At 42.5% G+C, this 15869-nt stretch overlaps 1 protein-coding gene across 2 annotated transcripts in view; it reads right to left on the bottom strand.

Annotated features, from left to right (window-relative positions):
• The window catches only part of GFPT1 (glutamine--fructose-6-phosphate transaminase 1), a 47446-nt gene that overhangs the window by 27487 nt on the left and 4090 nt on the right, over nucleotides 1–15869 (bottom strand). For both annotated transcript variants that reach the window (XM_054017443.1, XM_054017444.1), the window contains exons 2-3: nucleotides 1709–1816; nucleotides 1417–1524 (exon numbers count right to left, since the gene is read on the bottom strand). In XM_054017443.1, coding sequence (XP_053873418.1) covers nucleotides 1417–1524; nucleotides 1709–1816 — 216 coding nt within the window. The remainder of the gene's footprint in view (nucleotides 1–1416; nucleotides 1525–1708; nucleotides 1817–15869) is intronic.

Genomic DNA, 15869 nt, shown 5'->3' on the forward strand with positions numbered 1-15869 from the left:
TGCTCTTGTGTTTTACCCACATTCTGACATATATTTCATGTTATAGCAGTCTCGGATGATGACCCAGCATGTTGTTCATTTTAAGAACACTTTCACTGTAGATTTCACAAAATGCAAAGAAGGTACCAATGTGAGATTTCTAAAGATAGCGACAGCACTCGATCCAAGGTTTAAGAATCTGAAGTGCCTTCCAAAATCTGAGAGGGACGGGGTGTGGAGCATGCTTTCAGAAGTCTTAATAGAGCAACATTCTGAAGCAGAAACCACAGACCCCGGACCACCAAAAAAGAAAATCAACCTTCTGCTGGTGGCATCTGACTCAGATGATGAAAATGAATATGCGTTGGTCTGCACTCCTTTGGATCGTTATTGAGCAGAACCCATCATCAGCATGGACACGTGTCCTCTGGAATGGTGGTTGAAGCATAAGGGACATATGAATATTTAGCACATCTGGCACGTAAATATCTTGCAATGCTGGCCACAACACTGCCATGAGAACGCCTGTTCTCACTTTCAGGTGACGTAGTAAACAAGAAGCGGGCAGCATTATCTCCTGCAAATGTAAACAAACTTGTTTGTCTGAGCGATTGGCTTTAAAAGAAATAGAACTGAGTGGACTTGTAGGCTCTAAAGCTTTACATTGTTTTATTTTTGAATGCAGATTTTTTGTACATAATTCTACATTTGTAAATTCAACTTTCATGATAAGAGATTTGACACAGTACTTGTATTAAGTGAATTAAAAAATACTATTTTTTTACAGTGCAAATATTTATAAAAAAAATAAATATAAGGTGAGCACTGTACACTTTGTATTCTGTGTTGTAATTGAAATCAAAATATTTGAAAATGTGGAAAACATCCAAAAATATTTATATAAATAGTAGTCTATTATTGTTTAATTGCGCGATTAATTTGTTCAATCGCTTGACAGCCCTAGTGGGAAGTTAACCAAGTGCTTAAGTACTTTGCTGGATTTGGGCCTTAAACTGTACTGATCTGAAAATTTCCACTTAATAAATACAACACAGAGATTAACTCAAGATAATCAGTCAAATTTGCGAATTTCAGATTATTTAATATTTAAACTCCCTTGCATTAGAAAAAACCCTAAGATGTTTATTAATACTTTTTCAGTTACATCTTCCACTAGTAAAGACATTTTTCTCCCATGTAAAACAGCACTGTACCATTGTGCGTATAGCAGCATACCAACACATAGCTGATGATTTTACTAGGATTCAGCTTGACAGATCAAAGACTTCCTTGTTCAGAAGTTGTATCCCCAAACAATACTAAGGACAGAATACGTACGATACAGAATATCTCAAGATACATGAGATTGAGGTTAAAGAGTACTTAACATGCAAGGAATCTCAAGATATTTTTGGAAAGGGGAAGTGTAATACATACTGTTAATCTCTTCATCCAGAGCCTTCACTTTCCCCTTCTTTTTGATTAGTTGGATTTTGCCGGCATTAGCCTCCCAGTCTTTGTCATTTCCTCCATCGATTCCCACACCTAACAGTTTCCCGCAAGACACAACAAACAAATTGTGAAGCATAGAAATTGTGAAGCACAGAAATTGTGAAGCACAGTGGAAAGCAAAGACTTATTTATGACCACCTGCCTAATAAGCATACCAGTAAAATGGCAATTTACAATATAAAAAGAAAAATAATTGTTACTATATCGAATGACCTACCTGCAGAATCATATCCTCTGTACTCCAATCTCTGAAGCCCTTTGATAAGGGTCTCCAGGATCTCCCGTCTTGTCCGGGGAACATGGTAGTTTAGGTAAGCAAAGATGCCTAGGGAAAAGAAAGGTATATTCTAAGAGTGGTCCATTTAACTTGATAACAAAGCACCAAATGACAGAATGTTGTGTTGGATTTCCACAGGCACAAAGGATAAGGTGCAAGATCTGCCATGCTGAAGTTAACCCTTGCCATTGTACATTATAATTCTCTTGCAGGAAAGTCCCATTAAATTCTTATCCTTTCCACCCCTATTCTAAGATCTCTAAGGGCAGGGACAGTGTTTACACTTGGGAAGCCAAAGCTAAAGCATCAGCCCCACTATTTACATGGCACTAAAACCAACTGAACAACGTAGTCAACCAATAGAGAGAAGCTTGGTAGAGCTGGGGACTAAACTTTCACGTGAGCTGGACTTTGGCTATGGAACTCACTGCCCTAAGACAGAACAACCACTGAACTATTTCTGAACTAAAGTTCAGATTCAGGAAACTGCTAAAGCAAATGCTTAATTTAAGCACCTACTTAAGCACTGTCCTGAATAGGATTTTTTTCCTGAACTGGGACCCACATGCAGATCTTACTTCTTCAACACAGCTTCCCCTCAATGAGTTCTGCACACAGACAGATAGGCAACACACCCATTGACTCATACACGCTAAAATCCTTATAAATGAATCAAGCTATTTCCCTTTTAGGCTGGGAAGAAAGAATAAAAATAGAAATAATTTCTCTAACACTTGGCAGGCACTCAGATACTATGGTGATGGAGGCACGTAAGTACTTAGCTCTATAATGAAAATTTAATTATTTGGATCTTTTTCAGAAAGATTCCATTTGCTGCTGCGATAAAGCAGCAACACATGACGTTTATTGGGATGAGGATCATTTGTACTAGAAACTATTCCTTCACCTTGCCTTAAGATTTTAGCAAAGCAAAGACATCAGTGAGTATAAAAGTGCGACAAGTTTGTAAATTTAAAACATACAGCGTAAACTTCCAAACGTGACTAGTGATTTTGAGTTCCCAACATGACACACCTTAGAAGGTTTTTCAGAAAATGGATGCTCAATTATTGGCAAAAATGTGATTATTTTTAAGATCACTCAAAAACGGGCACTCCAAATTCACTTTAGAAAAAGTAGGCTATATTTGTAATCAATATGTCTCCATCCTCCTCATCCATACTCTGCTAAGTAGTCTCTAAACATGCAAGGAGACCTCAAAGATTATAGGTCTACTTGTATACATAAGGACTATTCACATAAGTAAGCATCTGCAAGATCATGCCCTTGAATGGCTTGTGTTACTGTTATCCTAGATAATTCAAAGCCCGCTAATCGTTTTCTTTTTATGCTGAGAAGTATGAGCAGAGAATTCTAGGTTTACAGATGCACCAAATCTCATGTTACAAAGCCTTAAAATGTTTACCAGGTACCTATTTCCCTGAGGCAGACAAGCAGATATGTGGGACTTGCAGCAAGGTAGTACTGTACCCTAGACCTAGACCCTGATCACTATGGTGAGGAAAAGCTCTGTCAGCGGGGAGACAGTTGGGAGCTGCTGGAGCCTGTCACCATGGCCGGAGTCTTTCATGGGGACAGCGAAAGGCTCTGGCAGTGGGACATTACACTGCTGAAAACAACAGTGGGAGGCAGCTCTTGGGTGCATACAGAGCTGCGTAGGGTGCATCCTCAAGGGTTCAGGTGTGCAGGGCATGCTACTCCCGTAAGTCATGCCTTACAGTCTACAGTGCTATTTATACCGGGGCTAGCGGGACCTGCAGTGTCTGTACGAGACACATCACCCTACCTGTAGAGGTACCTTCAGTGTTCAGAGCGAGAGTGCAATTTACAACAGTCCCGTCAGTTTCACTGATTTTGCTCAGAACATTCTGAACAAGATTTTTGTAAATTCCACTCTGCTGCTGCCAGCTGGGGTGGGGTGTGGCCAGGGAACTTCCTGTAGCCACTGAGTGAGTAGGGATGACATTGCAAGCAATAAGATATCTGCAGCTAAATAACTATCTCTGCTGCAGTTTGAAACATTTCATTTTAAGAATCCCTTCCTGACCCTCTTCCAATCCCTTCCCTCCCATTTGGCTTAGAATTTTACCATTGGCTAATTAGATATATTTAGTTTCTTACATTTCCAGAACTGCATTCTTCAAGTACACAACCACACCCCCCTCTGCAACTGAACAGACTGCAGAAAGTTGCCATCTCAAGACACTGAGGCTGAAGGATAGCACATTTCAACTACATTCTGGCCTCCTAAAAACCTTTAAATAACTTCCAGTCTTACACTCACCAGTGCTCCTCTGATCACACTTGCTTTGGCCTAGTCTACCCCTAACACTCAGGTCAACCTAGCTACATTGATCATGGCTGTGAAAAATTTCACACCCTCAGCACCACAGTTAGGTCAGGCTAACCCCTGGCGTAGAAGCAGTTAGGTTGGCAGAAGGATAAATCTTTCATCAGCCTACCTACCACCTTTCGGAGATGTGGATTAATGGAAAAACCCCTTCCACTGATAAGGGAAGCATCCACACTACAGCGGCTCAGCTGCAGCGCCTTCATTGTGCGGCTGCAGCGTAAACATGGCCTTCCTTTGTTATTGCTGATCAGTACATTTGTAAAGCTGCACAATGAAGCCTTACTTCAGTAAAATCCTAAAAAGCTGCATGTAATCCTACGCCGTTTCAGACGGCTGCCGCTGAGAAAGTGCTAGTGTGCAGAGGCACAGATATTAAATGCTTTCTATTTCTCTTCCCAAGCTAGCGAGAGAGATTCTGAAGACCAAAGAGTACAGAAGAGAAAAGAAATTCACACAACGTAGGGATCAGATAATTCTAACTCTTTTGACTTCCAAATCTCTCCAGGTCAAAAAGCTAGCCCAAATCAGTAGAAATTTAAAATTACTATGTAATGGCTGTTTAGTTTCCATTCATATGCAATATGAGTTGGTGGTCTTGTGGTCTTTGTCCGGTTTCTAGTGATTCTACCCCACAGAATCACAACTGCTATAGCACTTTTAACAAGATGCCAAAGACTGAATGAGCATCAAGACCAAACTATCCTCCCTCACCTAGAGATGGTTCATCTGGAATAGGCTTGAGACACACCGCTGCCTATTTTCTATTTGTTCTGTAGCTAAAAGGAAACTTTCACCTGTAAAAGCTGTCGATCTGGCACTTGTCTTGAGCTCTAAAAATGTACTAATGTTTTAAAAATAACAAACAGCTCACTCATGAGGTTAGCAGAGAAGAAATTTGTATCCAAGGCTAAAAATGTCACAAGAGGCAGAGAAAAAATATAGCTCTTGACATCAGAAATGTTGAATTCACGAATCATAATGGTCAGTTACCGACAATACAGTCTTTAGAACTAATAATACAGTATACGTCAAGAAATTGAAGAGATGTTCCAAAAGGAAGAGGATACAAAGACTGAGAGATTCAGTTCTGGTTGGCTTCAGCCGTTATCTTGATGGATGAACTCATCCCACTTGGGAGGATAATGGAGACTTTCATAGTAAACCAAAATTTCTAAAACTAACCAATGATCAAGGCAGAGGAAAAGTAGGAGAAACAGGTTTCAAAACCCTTCTGAGAGAGCGGAAGGCAGAATGATAACGCAATACAAATAAAAAGGCAGCACAGACTGTCTAATCACTTTAAAAATCTGATATACTAGGTAAAAGTGATTAAAGAATAAATTTCCTTACCTATGTTACTAGCAAAACTAGTAGTTAAAAAACTAAACATTTGAAAAATCCTTTCACCATTTATGCCGTTTGTCCATGCTGAGTGATGTATTAACAATTAAAAAAAAATAGACTCTTCAATTTCACTTTTGTTTGGAATAAGTTTCTAGTCTTTCACTTTCTGGTTTCCATGCACTAACACAGTGAGCCTTTGGTTTCACAGCACTGCAAGGGAAGACATCAATCCAAATGTAAAAAATAATTTCATTTGAGATTTGTTTCTTGTAATATTATTTAGGTTCTGTGATTGATTAAAAAAAGAATCAGAATGTTTCTATGTTTGTTATGTTTCTCTATCAAATTTCCTCCATTTGCAACTGAAAGATTCTATTTTCCCTAACTACCAGTAATAAAGGTTCTGCAGATCAAATTACGACTCCCCCCCCCCCCCGCTGTATTTGTGCAACCTCATTGTCTTCAGATCACACCTTCAGTTATACCTGTGCAAGCCCAGGTAAAGGAATGCTGTTATGTTGGTATAACTAAAAATACACTTTGAAGACAATGAGGCTGTACAGCCATATCTGAAAGAATAATCTGGCCTGCAGAACCTTTGTTTCTGGTGATAATGAATGAGATGAAGACAAGCCATTTCTCTCTCTGAGCCCAGGGTAAGGTCAGCTAGGGAAAAGAACATCTTTTTATTTGTAAACTGAGCAAAGAGATCAGTTCAACGAGTACCAAAATGCTGCCACTTCTATCATACAGCACCTCTAGTGTAGGCTATAAAAAACATTTTTTTTTTCTAAGTACCAGAAGCATACCACTTTCACAAAAGCAAAGGCACAGTAGTGACTTTCCCACTCGCTGATGGTCCGTTTCCCCCACCCCCATTCAAGTAGATAAAAAGGTAACAGCGAATTAGCTCTTTGCAGCTGTTGGGAGTGTTATGGGTGGAGCTGGTCAGAAAGGAGCGTATTCTTTTGTCAAAAAATGCTCATTTTGTTGAAATCTAAGCATTCCCCAGGGACATGTTGATTTCCAAGCAATTCTAAGGGAAACCAGACAGGTTCCACCCTGCCTGTCTGGTTTCCTACTAGCTCTACCCTGGTGCCCTGCTGGGGAGTCAAGCGCCCGCAAGCCTTGAAACTCTTAACTTTTCGGGCTACCAGTGTCCCTGGGAACCTGTAAGGCAAACTGCACTGATTCATATATTCCAATGGCTAGAGGGAACCATTGTGACCATGCAAGTATAGGTCACAGGACAGAGAGCTCCCCCAAAATCATTCTTAGGGCATACATATCTTTTTTAAAAAATCCAATCTTTATTTAAAAATGGTCAACGATGGAGAATCCATGAGCCTTGGCAAATTGTTCTAATTACTCTGTGTTAAAAACATACACCTTATTTCCTGTCTGAAATTATCTAGCTTCAACTTCTAGCCATTGGATCTTGTTAGACCTTTCTTTGCTAGACTGAAGAGTCCATTATCAAATATTTGTTCCCCAGGTAGACACGTACAAATTGTAATCAAGTCACCCCTTAACCTTCTCCTTGTGTTAAGATAAATACAAGGAGTTCCTTGAGTCTATCACTATGAAGGCATGTTTTCTAATCCTTTAATCATTCTCGTGGCTCTTTTCTGAACCCTCTCCAATTTAAGAACATAAGAAAGGACATACTGGGTCAGACCAAAGGTCCACCTAGCCCAGTATGCAGTTTTCCGACAGTGGCCAATACCAGGTGCCCCAGAGGAAATGAACAGAACAGACCATCATCAAGTGATCCATGCCCTGTTGCCCATTCCCAGCTTCTGGCAAATAGAGGCTAGGGACACCATCCCTGTCCATCCTGACTTACAACCATTGATGGACCTGTCCTCCATGAATTTATTTAGTTCTTTTTTGAACCATTATAGTCTTGGCCTTCACAACATCCTCTGGCCAAGAGTTCCACAGGTTGATTGTGCGTTGTGTGAAGAAATACTTCCTTTTGTTTGTTTTAAACCTGCTGCCTATTAGGCCTTGGCTACACTTGCAGCTGTACAACACTGTGAAGTAAACCTGTCTTCGTACAGCTGAGTAGGGAAAAGCACTGCAGTCTGTCCACACTGACACCTGCCATCGCAGTGGCGTGGCCACACTTGCAACATTTGCAGCTGTGTTGGGAGCGGTGCATTATGGGCAGCTATCCCAGCATTCATGTGGCTGCAACGTGCTTTTCAAAACGGAGTGGGGTGGAGTGTGACAGGGAGTGTGGGGGGAGAGAGAGTGCTTTTTGGAGCCTGTCAGCACTCTATTTTGCAAGTTCCGAACTCCCGGCCCCCTGCTCATTCATTCATTCACTCAAAGCAAGCAGCAAACTGTTTGCTGTTTCTCTTTTTCTCTTTGAAACCGGCACTTCTGCATTCCTGCAGCTGGTCACAGCAATGGAGAGGATTGGCTACTTGACAAGGTGATTAGTACAGCCCTGCAAGTGTTTACACTCACACTCGAGTCATAGCCACTCCGCTGTATCTCTTATTCCTCTCCGAGATGTGGAGTACCTGCAGTGTTGCAGCCACGAAGATACAGCACTGTAAGTGCCCTGCCAGTGTGGACGGGGAGTGAGTTACAGCGCTGGGGAGGCTTTACAGCACTGTAACTCGCAAGTGTAGCCAAGGTCTACATTTCATTTGGTGACCCCATGTTCTTGTGTTATGAGAAGGAGTAAATAACACTTCCTTATCTACTTTCTCCACATCAGTCATGATTTTACAGACCTCTATCATATCCCCCCTTAGTCATCTCTTTTCCAAGCTGAAAAAAATCCCAGCTTTATTAATCTCACCTCATATGGAAGTTGTTCCTTACCCCCTAATCATTTTTGTTGCCCTTTTATGAATCTTTTCCAATTCCAATATAACTTTTTTGAGATGGGGCGACCATATCTGCAGGCAGTATTCAGGGTGTGGGTGTAGCATGGATTTATACAGAGGCAATATATTTTCTGTCTTATCTATCCCTTTCCTAATGATTCCCAACATTCTGTTCACTTTTTTGACTGCTGCTGCACATTGAGTGGATGTTTTCAGAGAACTCTCCACAATGACTCCAAGATTTCTTTCTTGAGTGGTAACAGCTAATTTAGACCCCATCATTTTATATGTATAGTTGGGATTATGTTTTCCAATGTGCATTACTCTCCATTCTGAAAACTGATCATTTAATCCTACACTTTGTTTCCTACCTTTTAACCAGTTACCGATCCATGAGAAGACCTTCCCTCTTAGACCATGACAGCTTAAGAGCCTTTGATGAGGGACTTTGTCAAAGGCTTTTATCAACATCTTTCTTGAAGGGTAGGCACCAGAACTGGCCATGGTATTCCAGCAGTGGTCACATCAGTGCCAAATAAAGAGGTAAAATAACCTCTCTACTCTGACTCAAGATTCCCGTTTATGCATCCCAGGATCACATTAGCTATTTTTGCCAGAGCATGGCACTGGGAGCTCATGCCCAGCTGATTATCCATCCTCTCTCCAAATAAAACATTTTCATAGACAGGGCTCCCAGGACTACCATGGTCCTCCTGGCTCCTTGCCAGAAACCCTGGGAGCTCTGAGCAGCCTGCAGGGGAATGCAGAAACTTTGCAAAGAAGTCAAAATAGAGTGTTGTCCCCCCCCCCTTTTTGGGGGGGGGGGGAGAGGGAAGTCCTATACCTCTGGAAATGTCAAAGTTTGGGTTTTTTGCTCCATTTGGGGAAGAAAAATATTTGAAGTTTCAGAATTTCCTGAGGAACAGGAATTCCAGGTACCAGTTACCAAGCAGCAGCCATGTCATTGAGCTGGAGGTGTGGCTGATATGTAAGAATGCCACTGTGCCCACACCCTTATTTACAGGCATTCTTGAGTGAATCAGAAAGAGTGAAGACTACAGTGAAACAGGAGAAAGTCCTTGTTACTGACTGATAAGCACATATTCTAACCTAACACCACTGACAACACTAGGTGAAATAAATGTCATGGTGAACAATAGTTCTGCAAGTTCCTGAAGAGTGTTTTTATATATTCATAAAACTCGCATAAAAAAAAAGTACCAAAGGCCCTAACTTGTGCTAATTTAAGTCATAGGAGATTTGAGAGGCTCAGGAGATAGAATCAGATCCCTCTGCAATTGATTATGGGCATGATACTGAGACCATCCAGATTAAAAAGATAATTTATGTGTTTAAAACATGTTAGCACAACTCAGTTTTAAACAGAACTTTGCATCTAGTGTAGACAGTGCAAGGTGCATTTAAAAACACATTAGCAGCATCCCAGCTCTTTGGTCTCACCATCCCTGTCTTACCAAGACTGGTCTTGTTCCAACCAGCACTTCATTCCAATGCTCCAGTGCCAGTCATCTTTATCCAAGGCACACAGCTGAAAAACATGGATCAGTTCAAGTCTTTGGGCAGCACCATCTCTAGTGACAGTCCCCTTGATAAGGAAATTGCCTCTAGAACCAGTAAAGCCAGCCAGGCCCTTGGCCAACATCAAGCAAAAGTCCTTAACCAACACAACATTTGTCTCTCCACCAAACTGAAGATCTACAGTGCAGTGGTCCCAACCTCTCTCCTGTATGGATCTGAGACAAGAACTTTTTATTGACCGCACATTAAACAGCTTGAGCAATTTCACATGCACTCCCTCTGCTCAATACTGAGCATTCGCTGGCAGGACAGAGTGACCAATGTTAAGGTCCTTGAGAGAGCAAAAACAACCAGCCTTGAAGAAATGTTATTGAGAGCACAATTTAGGTGGACCGGACATGTCATCAGAATGGAAAAATCGTGTCTCCCAAAACAGATCCTGTATGGGGAGCTGAGTCAGGGCAAAAGAAAGAAGGGTCGTCCATATAAGTGCTTCAAAGTTAATCTGGAGAGCAGTCTCCAGTGGGCTGGCATCAGTCTCAAAGAACCCAAGAAAATGGCTCAGAACAGGACTCACTGGTGGCCTCTAACAAGATCAGCCTGCGACAAGTTCAAGTGGGATCGACGAAATCGTCTCCAGGCTGCATGTGAGAAGTGCCACAGATCTGCATCGTCAAACATCATGGATATGGACTTCCCATGCCTTCTGTGAAGCCAACTCTGTGCATCAGGCTTTGGACTTCAGAATCATATGCGTAGTCATAGATGAGAATTGTGACAATATAATAATCATCATTAGCAATGGATTACCAACAACACAGCAGGTTGTATATCTTTTTAAATACACCTTGTCCGGTCTGTGCTAGGTACAAAGTCCTGTTTAAAATTCTATCAGCTGAAACATGCTTAACAGTAGGGTTTGAAACACAACCTATTCTCCCAGTGTAGGCAAGAGGTGCTACCAACTATCAACTCCCATTCAACTCATCGGACGCTCAGCTCTATCTTAGGGCTTGTCTACACTGGCAATTAACAGCGCTGCAACTTTCTTGCTCAGAGGTGTGGAAAAACACCCCCCTGAGTGCAGCAAGTTTTAGCGCCGTAAAGCGACAGTGTAAACAGTGCCCCAGCGCTGAGAGCTATGCCCCTCATTGAGGTGGTTTTTTTTAGAGCGCAGGGAGAGCTTTTTCCCAGCACTCTGCCGTGACCACACAAGGCACCTTAAAGTGCTGCCACGGTAGCGCTTTAGCGTTGCCAGTGTAGACTAGCCCTAAGTATGGGTTTCTAGTACTCCTGTACTGAAACAGAGAAAGGTGTTACTCAAGCATTCTTTGTGGCAACCACCTAACTATACACTGCAACACTTTTGACAGTTTTGAGTAGACAAGCATCTTTGTCGGTGCACACGGTAGCTTTTGGCATTATTAATGGCTAGGCTGTGTTGGCAAGGGTGTCATACAAACAGACTTCTTTTGAGATCATTAGCTCACTCGGATAGGACAAACTACGGTGCAACAAGGAAACAAGAATGAAACATCACAAGGGAGTTAATCATTGCATTCAATTAAGAATGACAAATTATGTTCCCTGAAACCAAGGTCTTTTCCTCCTCTTATTCATATTCAAAAAGAACACTGCCAAGAATACTGGGATAAAAAAAATTATCCAACTTCACAGCATTCCTTAAGATAGCATCTTCCAGGAATTTTCCAACAGATCCTTGCAGGCACATTAAAAATGCATCTACATGATTTCCTGAGATGATCACTAGCACTAACAAGTATGTGACTTCAGCATCATAAAGCAATAAAAAACAATTATGCCTGATTAATTTATGCATCTTTTCTCCCCAGGCAATTAGCAGGATAGTACTGCAATTTTCAACCAAAAAAATATTAGGAGAGGGAAAAATCTCTGGCTAGGATTACTATCAAGGTAGATCATTTCAGGGTCTAGAAATTTTGATACTGTTCCTTTAGAAATCTAGTCTAATAAACTGAATCCACATTTGTTCTGAAATAAACACAAGTACTAATTTGACTTAGGGGAAGTTGGAACAAATTATTTACTGCAGAGCTGTTACCAGAGAAGTCCTGTCTCCTACTACTGACTAGCAGTTAGAGCAGGGGTGGGGAAATTGCACGCAGCGGAGGGCCATGAATGTAGGGCTGGGGCAGGGGTGCGGGAGGGAGTGTGGGGTATGGAAGGGGGTGCGGTGTGCAGGAAGGGGCTCAGGGCAAGGGGTTGGGGCACAGGAGGAGTGTAGGGTGTACGGGGGGGGTTAAAGGCAGGGGATGGTGTACAGGAGGGGTGTGGCAGGGGGCTCAGAGCAGGGGGTTGGGGTGCGGGGTGCAGGAGGGGTTCGGACTCTGGCCCGGCGCCACGCAGCAGGGCAACAACAGGCTCCCTGCCTGCCTGCCCTGGCGCCGCTCCAGGCACCATGTTCCTGTGGCCCCCGGGGGGGTGGGGGGGGGGAAGAGGGCTCCATGCGCTGCCCTCCCTCAAAGCTCCCATGGGCCGTGATTCCCCGTTCCCGGCCAATGGGAGCTGCGGGGGGCTGCCTGCAGGTGAGGGCAGTGCACGGAGCCCTCTGTTTCCCCCCCCCCCCCCCCGGTTCCTCCAGGGGCCGCAGGGACTTGGTGCCATCTGCTTCCGGGAGCAGCACGGGACCCATGGCACCACAGGGGTGGTAATCCCACGGGCTGGATCCAAAGCCCTGATGGACCAGATCTGGCCTGCGGGCCGTAGTTTGCCCACCCCTGAATTAGAGTTCTATGCCTTGCTTAGCACTGTGTGACCTTGAGCGAGTCACTTGAGTTCTCTGTGATGGGTAAACTGAGTTTATAGAACAGCTGCTGTAAAGCTTAATGTGTTGAGATCCTACAGAAGCATTATTTATTTCTAATAGCAGCAGCCACATGCTAAGCACTTGTACAAACACAAAAAGAAACGTTCCTGCCTCAGACAGCTCACAATGCAAACCATTATTGCTATTGCAAGTAATCACAGTATTAGGGACTGTCTACACAAGGAGTTATTCAGGAACAGGACTTAACCCACTTGGGTTAAGCTAAACAGGAACAAGGCACTCTTGTTCTACAATAAGAGTGTCCACACATGGAGACTTCATGTGTACACAAGCTCTAAGGCAATGTTAATTAACTGTATATTTGTACCATGCTATAAGGTTGCCTTATATTTTTAGAGTAATTCCCACAGACTATCCTATCAATTCATCCATGCACTAACACTAAAGGACTCCTTTGTCCTAATGGTAATGATTAAGGTCTTGATCTTGGAACGAGCTCTGTCTGTGTGGAATTTGTTGCAAGAGCTGGTTCTAAATGAGATCAAACAATTAAACACCTGGTTAAATAAAAACACCTTACAAGCTGGGAGAGGGAAGGGAAGCAAGGACTTCTCTACAAATGAAACAGATGAAGAAACCAAATGCCAAAACATGTTCTAATATTAACCACAAAACCTAGACATGAAAAGAAAGTAGTACATAAGGTAGGTAAAACTTAATCCCACCTCAGCACAGGGAGATGAACTTGATGGCTTCTTGAGGTCCCTTCCAGCCCTATACTTCTATGCTTCTTTAACCAATGCTCAATTCTGCAAGGTGCCAATCACCCTGAATTTCAATTTACTCCACTGGGAGTAGAGGGTGCTCAACATCCTGCAGGATTGGATCCCTGTCATTTACCTGCTGGTTGCTAAATTCAACTGGAAAACTCTGTGAACCACTGAGTCCCGAGAAGATGCTAAGTCTGTGTAGTGATAGTCAACTGATGGGCAGAAATGGGCAGATGATTTATTATTATGGCTGCAGCCTACAGATGATGTAAAAGTAAACTAACTATCCTATCAGCTTTTCAAAGGAACTAAGAAAGAGGGCAGGAAAAACATTCATTTTGTGGAGGAACAATACTTGTTTCTTTACTGCTCAAATACACGTAAGTGTCCTTATATATTAAAGACAACATTTTTTCAAATTGGAGGAATTATTGTTCCATCAAATCTAGCATCCCACCTCAAGTAGTTGCCATTAGCTGATGCCTCAGAGAAAAGCATCTAACTAGTTGTGCAATGGTGTTAATGGGATGAAAAAACCCTCCTTCCTGACTCTTGCAGCAATCAGTCAGATTACATCCTGAAAAACTACAAATAATATTAGACCTAAAATTATTCAGCCTTTAAAAAAAAAAATCCAGCTGTAGTATCTGACTGGTTTGATTATTTACAGACTATTAGGCCCGATCACCTTGCAAAACCTGTTTTCAAACTATTTCTGAGGTCAGTCTGAACTGGTTAAGTGCATCCACACACCAGACTCACGTCATCCATCCAGATTACAGCCAGCAAACTGATTTGCCCTGCGAATACTGCATTATAGAAGCCTTGTATAACCAAACCTTACCAGCCCAACCACCAAACCAACACATCTGCCCCTTGCCATGGTGATTGTGATGGACAATAATATTTTATTCTTAACTAAAAACAAAAATCTTACTGCCCCAGGCAAGAGGGGAATAGCATTACAAAGGCTGGATCATTTGCTATGGGTGCAACCAAACAGGTTTAGCTTTCCTCATACAGTACTTGCCTTAAGGTATTTGAACTTTAAGTCATCAGTGCATTGAGCTTTCAGGACCACTACTGCCAAGAGAGCAGAGCTAATAGGGTGAATATAAAGTTAACAGCAACTGTTATGCTCTATTTAGGTTCTTATTCACATTGTCCTAATATAAAAATGCCTTCTAAACCATTTAGTGAATTAAACTCGTTTAAGAAGTCACGGACGAGATATTAAAGTAGATAAATGTACAACCTGTAAGAATTGAGAACTTTTAGCTAGCCATCATTTTTACAATAAATCAGTGGCCCTATAGAACTTTACAGATGTTGCTATGTTGAATAACATGACCACTCCAAACTAGAGCTGGCTGAAATACAGGATGTCAATTTCACTCAGGAGCTACCCAAGTTCCCAGGGTTTATGGCTCAGGGGCAGCACCTCCACAAAGACTATCCTGAGGCCTCCGTCTCCCAGGCCAGCTAGCTATTCAGGCTAGCCAACTCGCAAGCTGGTAGCCTGGGGAGCAAGCAGGCTCAAGAGTCTGGAAACCCTGGGGTCCCTGGCCCAGGGCTGTTACCAGATCCACAGACACGGGAAACCTGCCCCAGGACCTTCAGGTTCCCAGCACGGTGTCAGTAAGCTTGAAAGCTCTGAGCCCTCTCCCTCTTCCCAAAGATTTCCAGGCTGCAGGACTGGAGGCTAGACACAAAGAGCCCTGGCTAGAGGTTCCCAGTGCTTTCAAATTTCTTGCTAACGAGCTGGGAATCTAAAAGTCCTGAGAGCCCCAGCTCAAGCTGGGTCTCCCAGAGCTTCCCAGACACCAGAAATTTCCAATTCAATGACATTTCCAACAAGCTCTACTCAGAATTGCATGGTGACAGCAGGAATAGAACTCAGGCCCTCCTGCTCCAAAAGCAAAGGCCCCTGCCACTTGACCTACAGGAGAAGCTGACGGCTGTTGTTAGTACAGGACCAAGAACATGCAACTAAAAAGTTCAGATTCCATCCAACAGAGGAGAATTGTCCACAAAAGCACACCAATTCAACATACAGCGGTTTCAAGTAATTTAGCACCCCACCCCTTCACACACAAAACCTTCATTTTCTACCTTTACACATTCCCTGCAGCCAAATGCTCCCTCACCTTTAATTCTGGCTCTGATGTGATAATCTACAACACAACTGTTTCTTTTGGAATTCAACATAGCTTTTTCACAGAGGGCCAATTTGTTAGATTGCCTCCGATCTTTGCTTCAATGTTTGCAGAGAGGGAGGGAGAAGATCCTACTATGCTTATATTTCTACTTTACATCATAACCCAAACACAACTACACAAACACAACTATGTTAATGCTTCTTCTGTACTCTGTTTTCATTTCTTCTGACAGGAAATCTCTCTGCTTCACCATGAACAAGATG

The sequence above is a fragment of the Malaclemys terrapin genome, chromosome 2 (genome assembly GCF_027887155.1).
Source record: "Malaclemys terrapin pileata isolate rMalTer1 chromosome 2, rMalTer1.hap1, whole genome shotgun sequence".
NCBI classification, from domain to species: domain Eukaryota; kingdom Metazoa; phylum Chordata; order Testudines; family Emydidae; genus Malaclemys; species Malaclemys terrapin.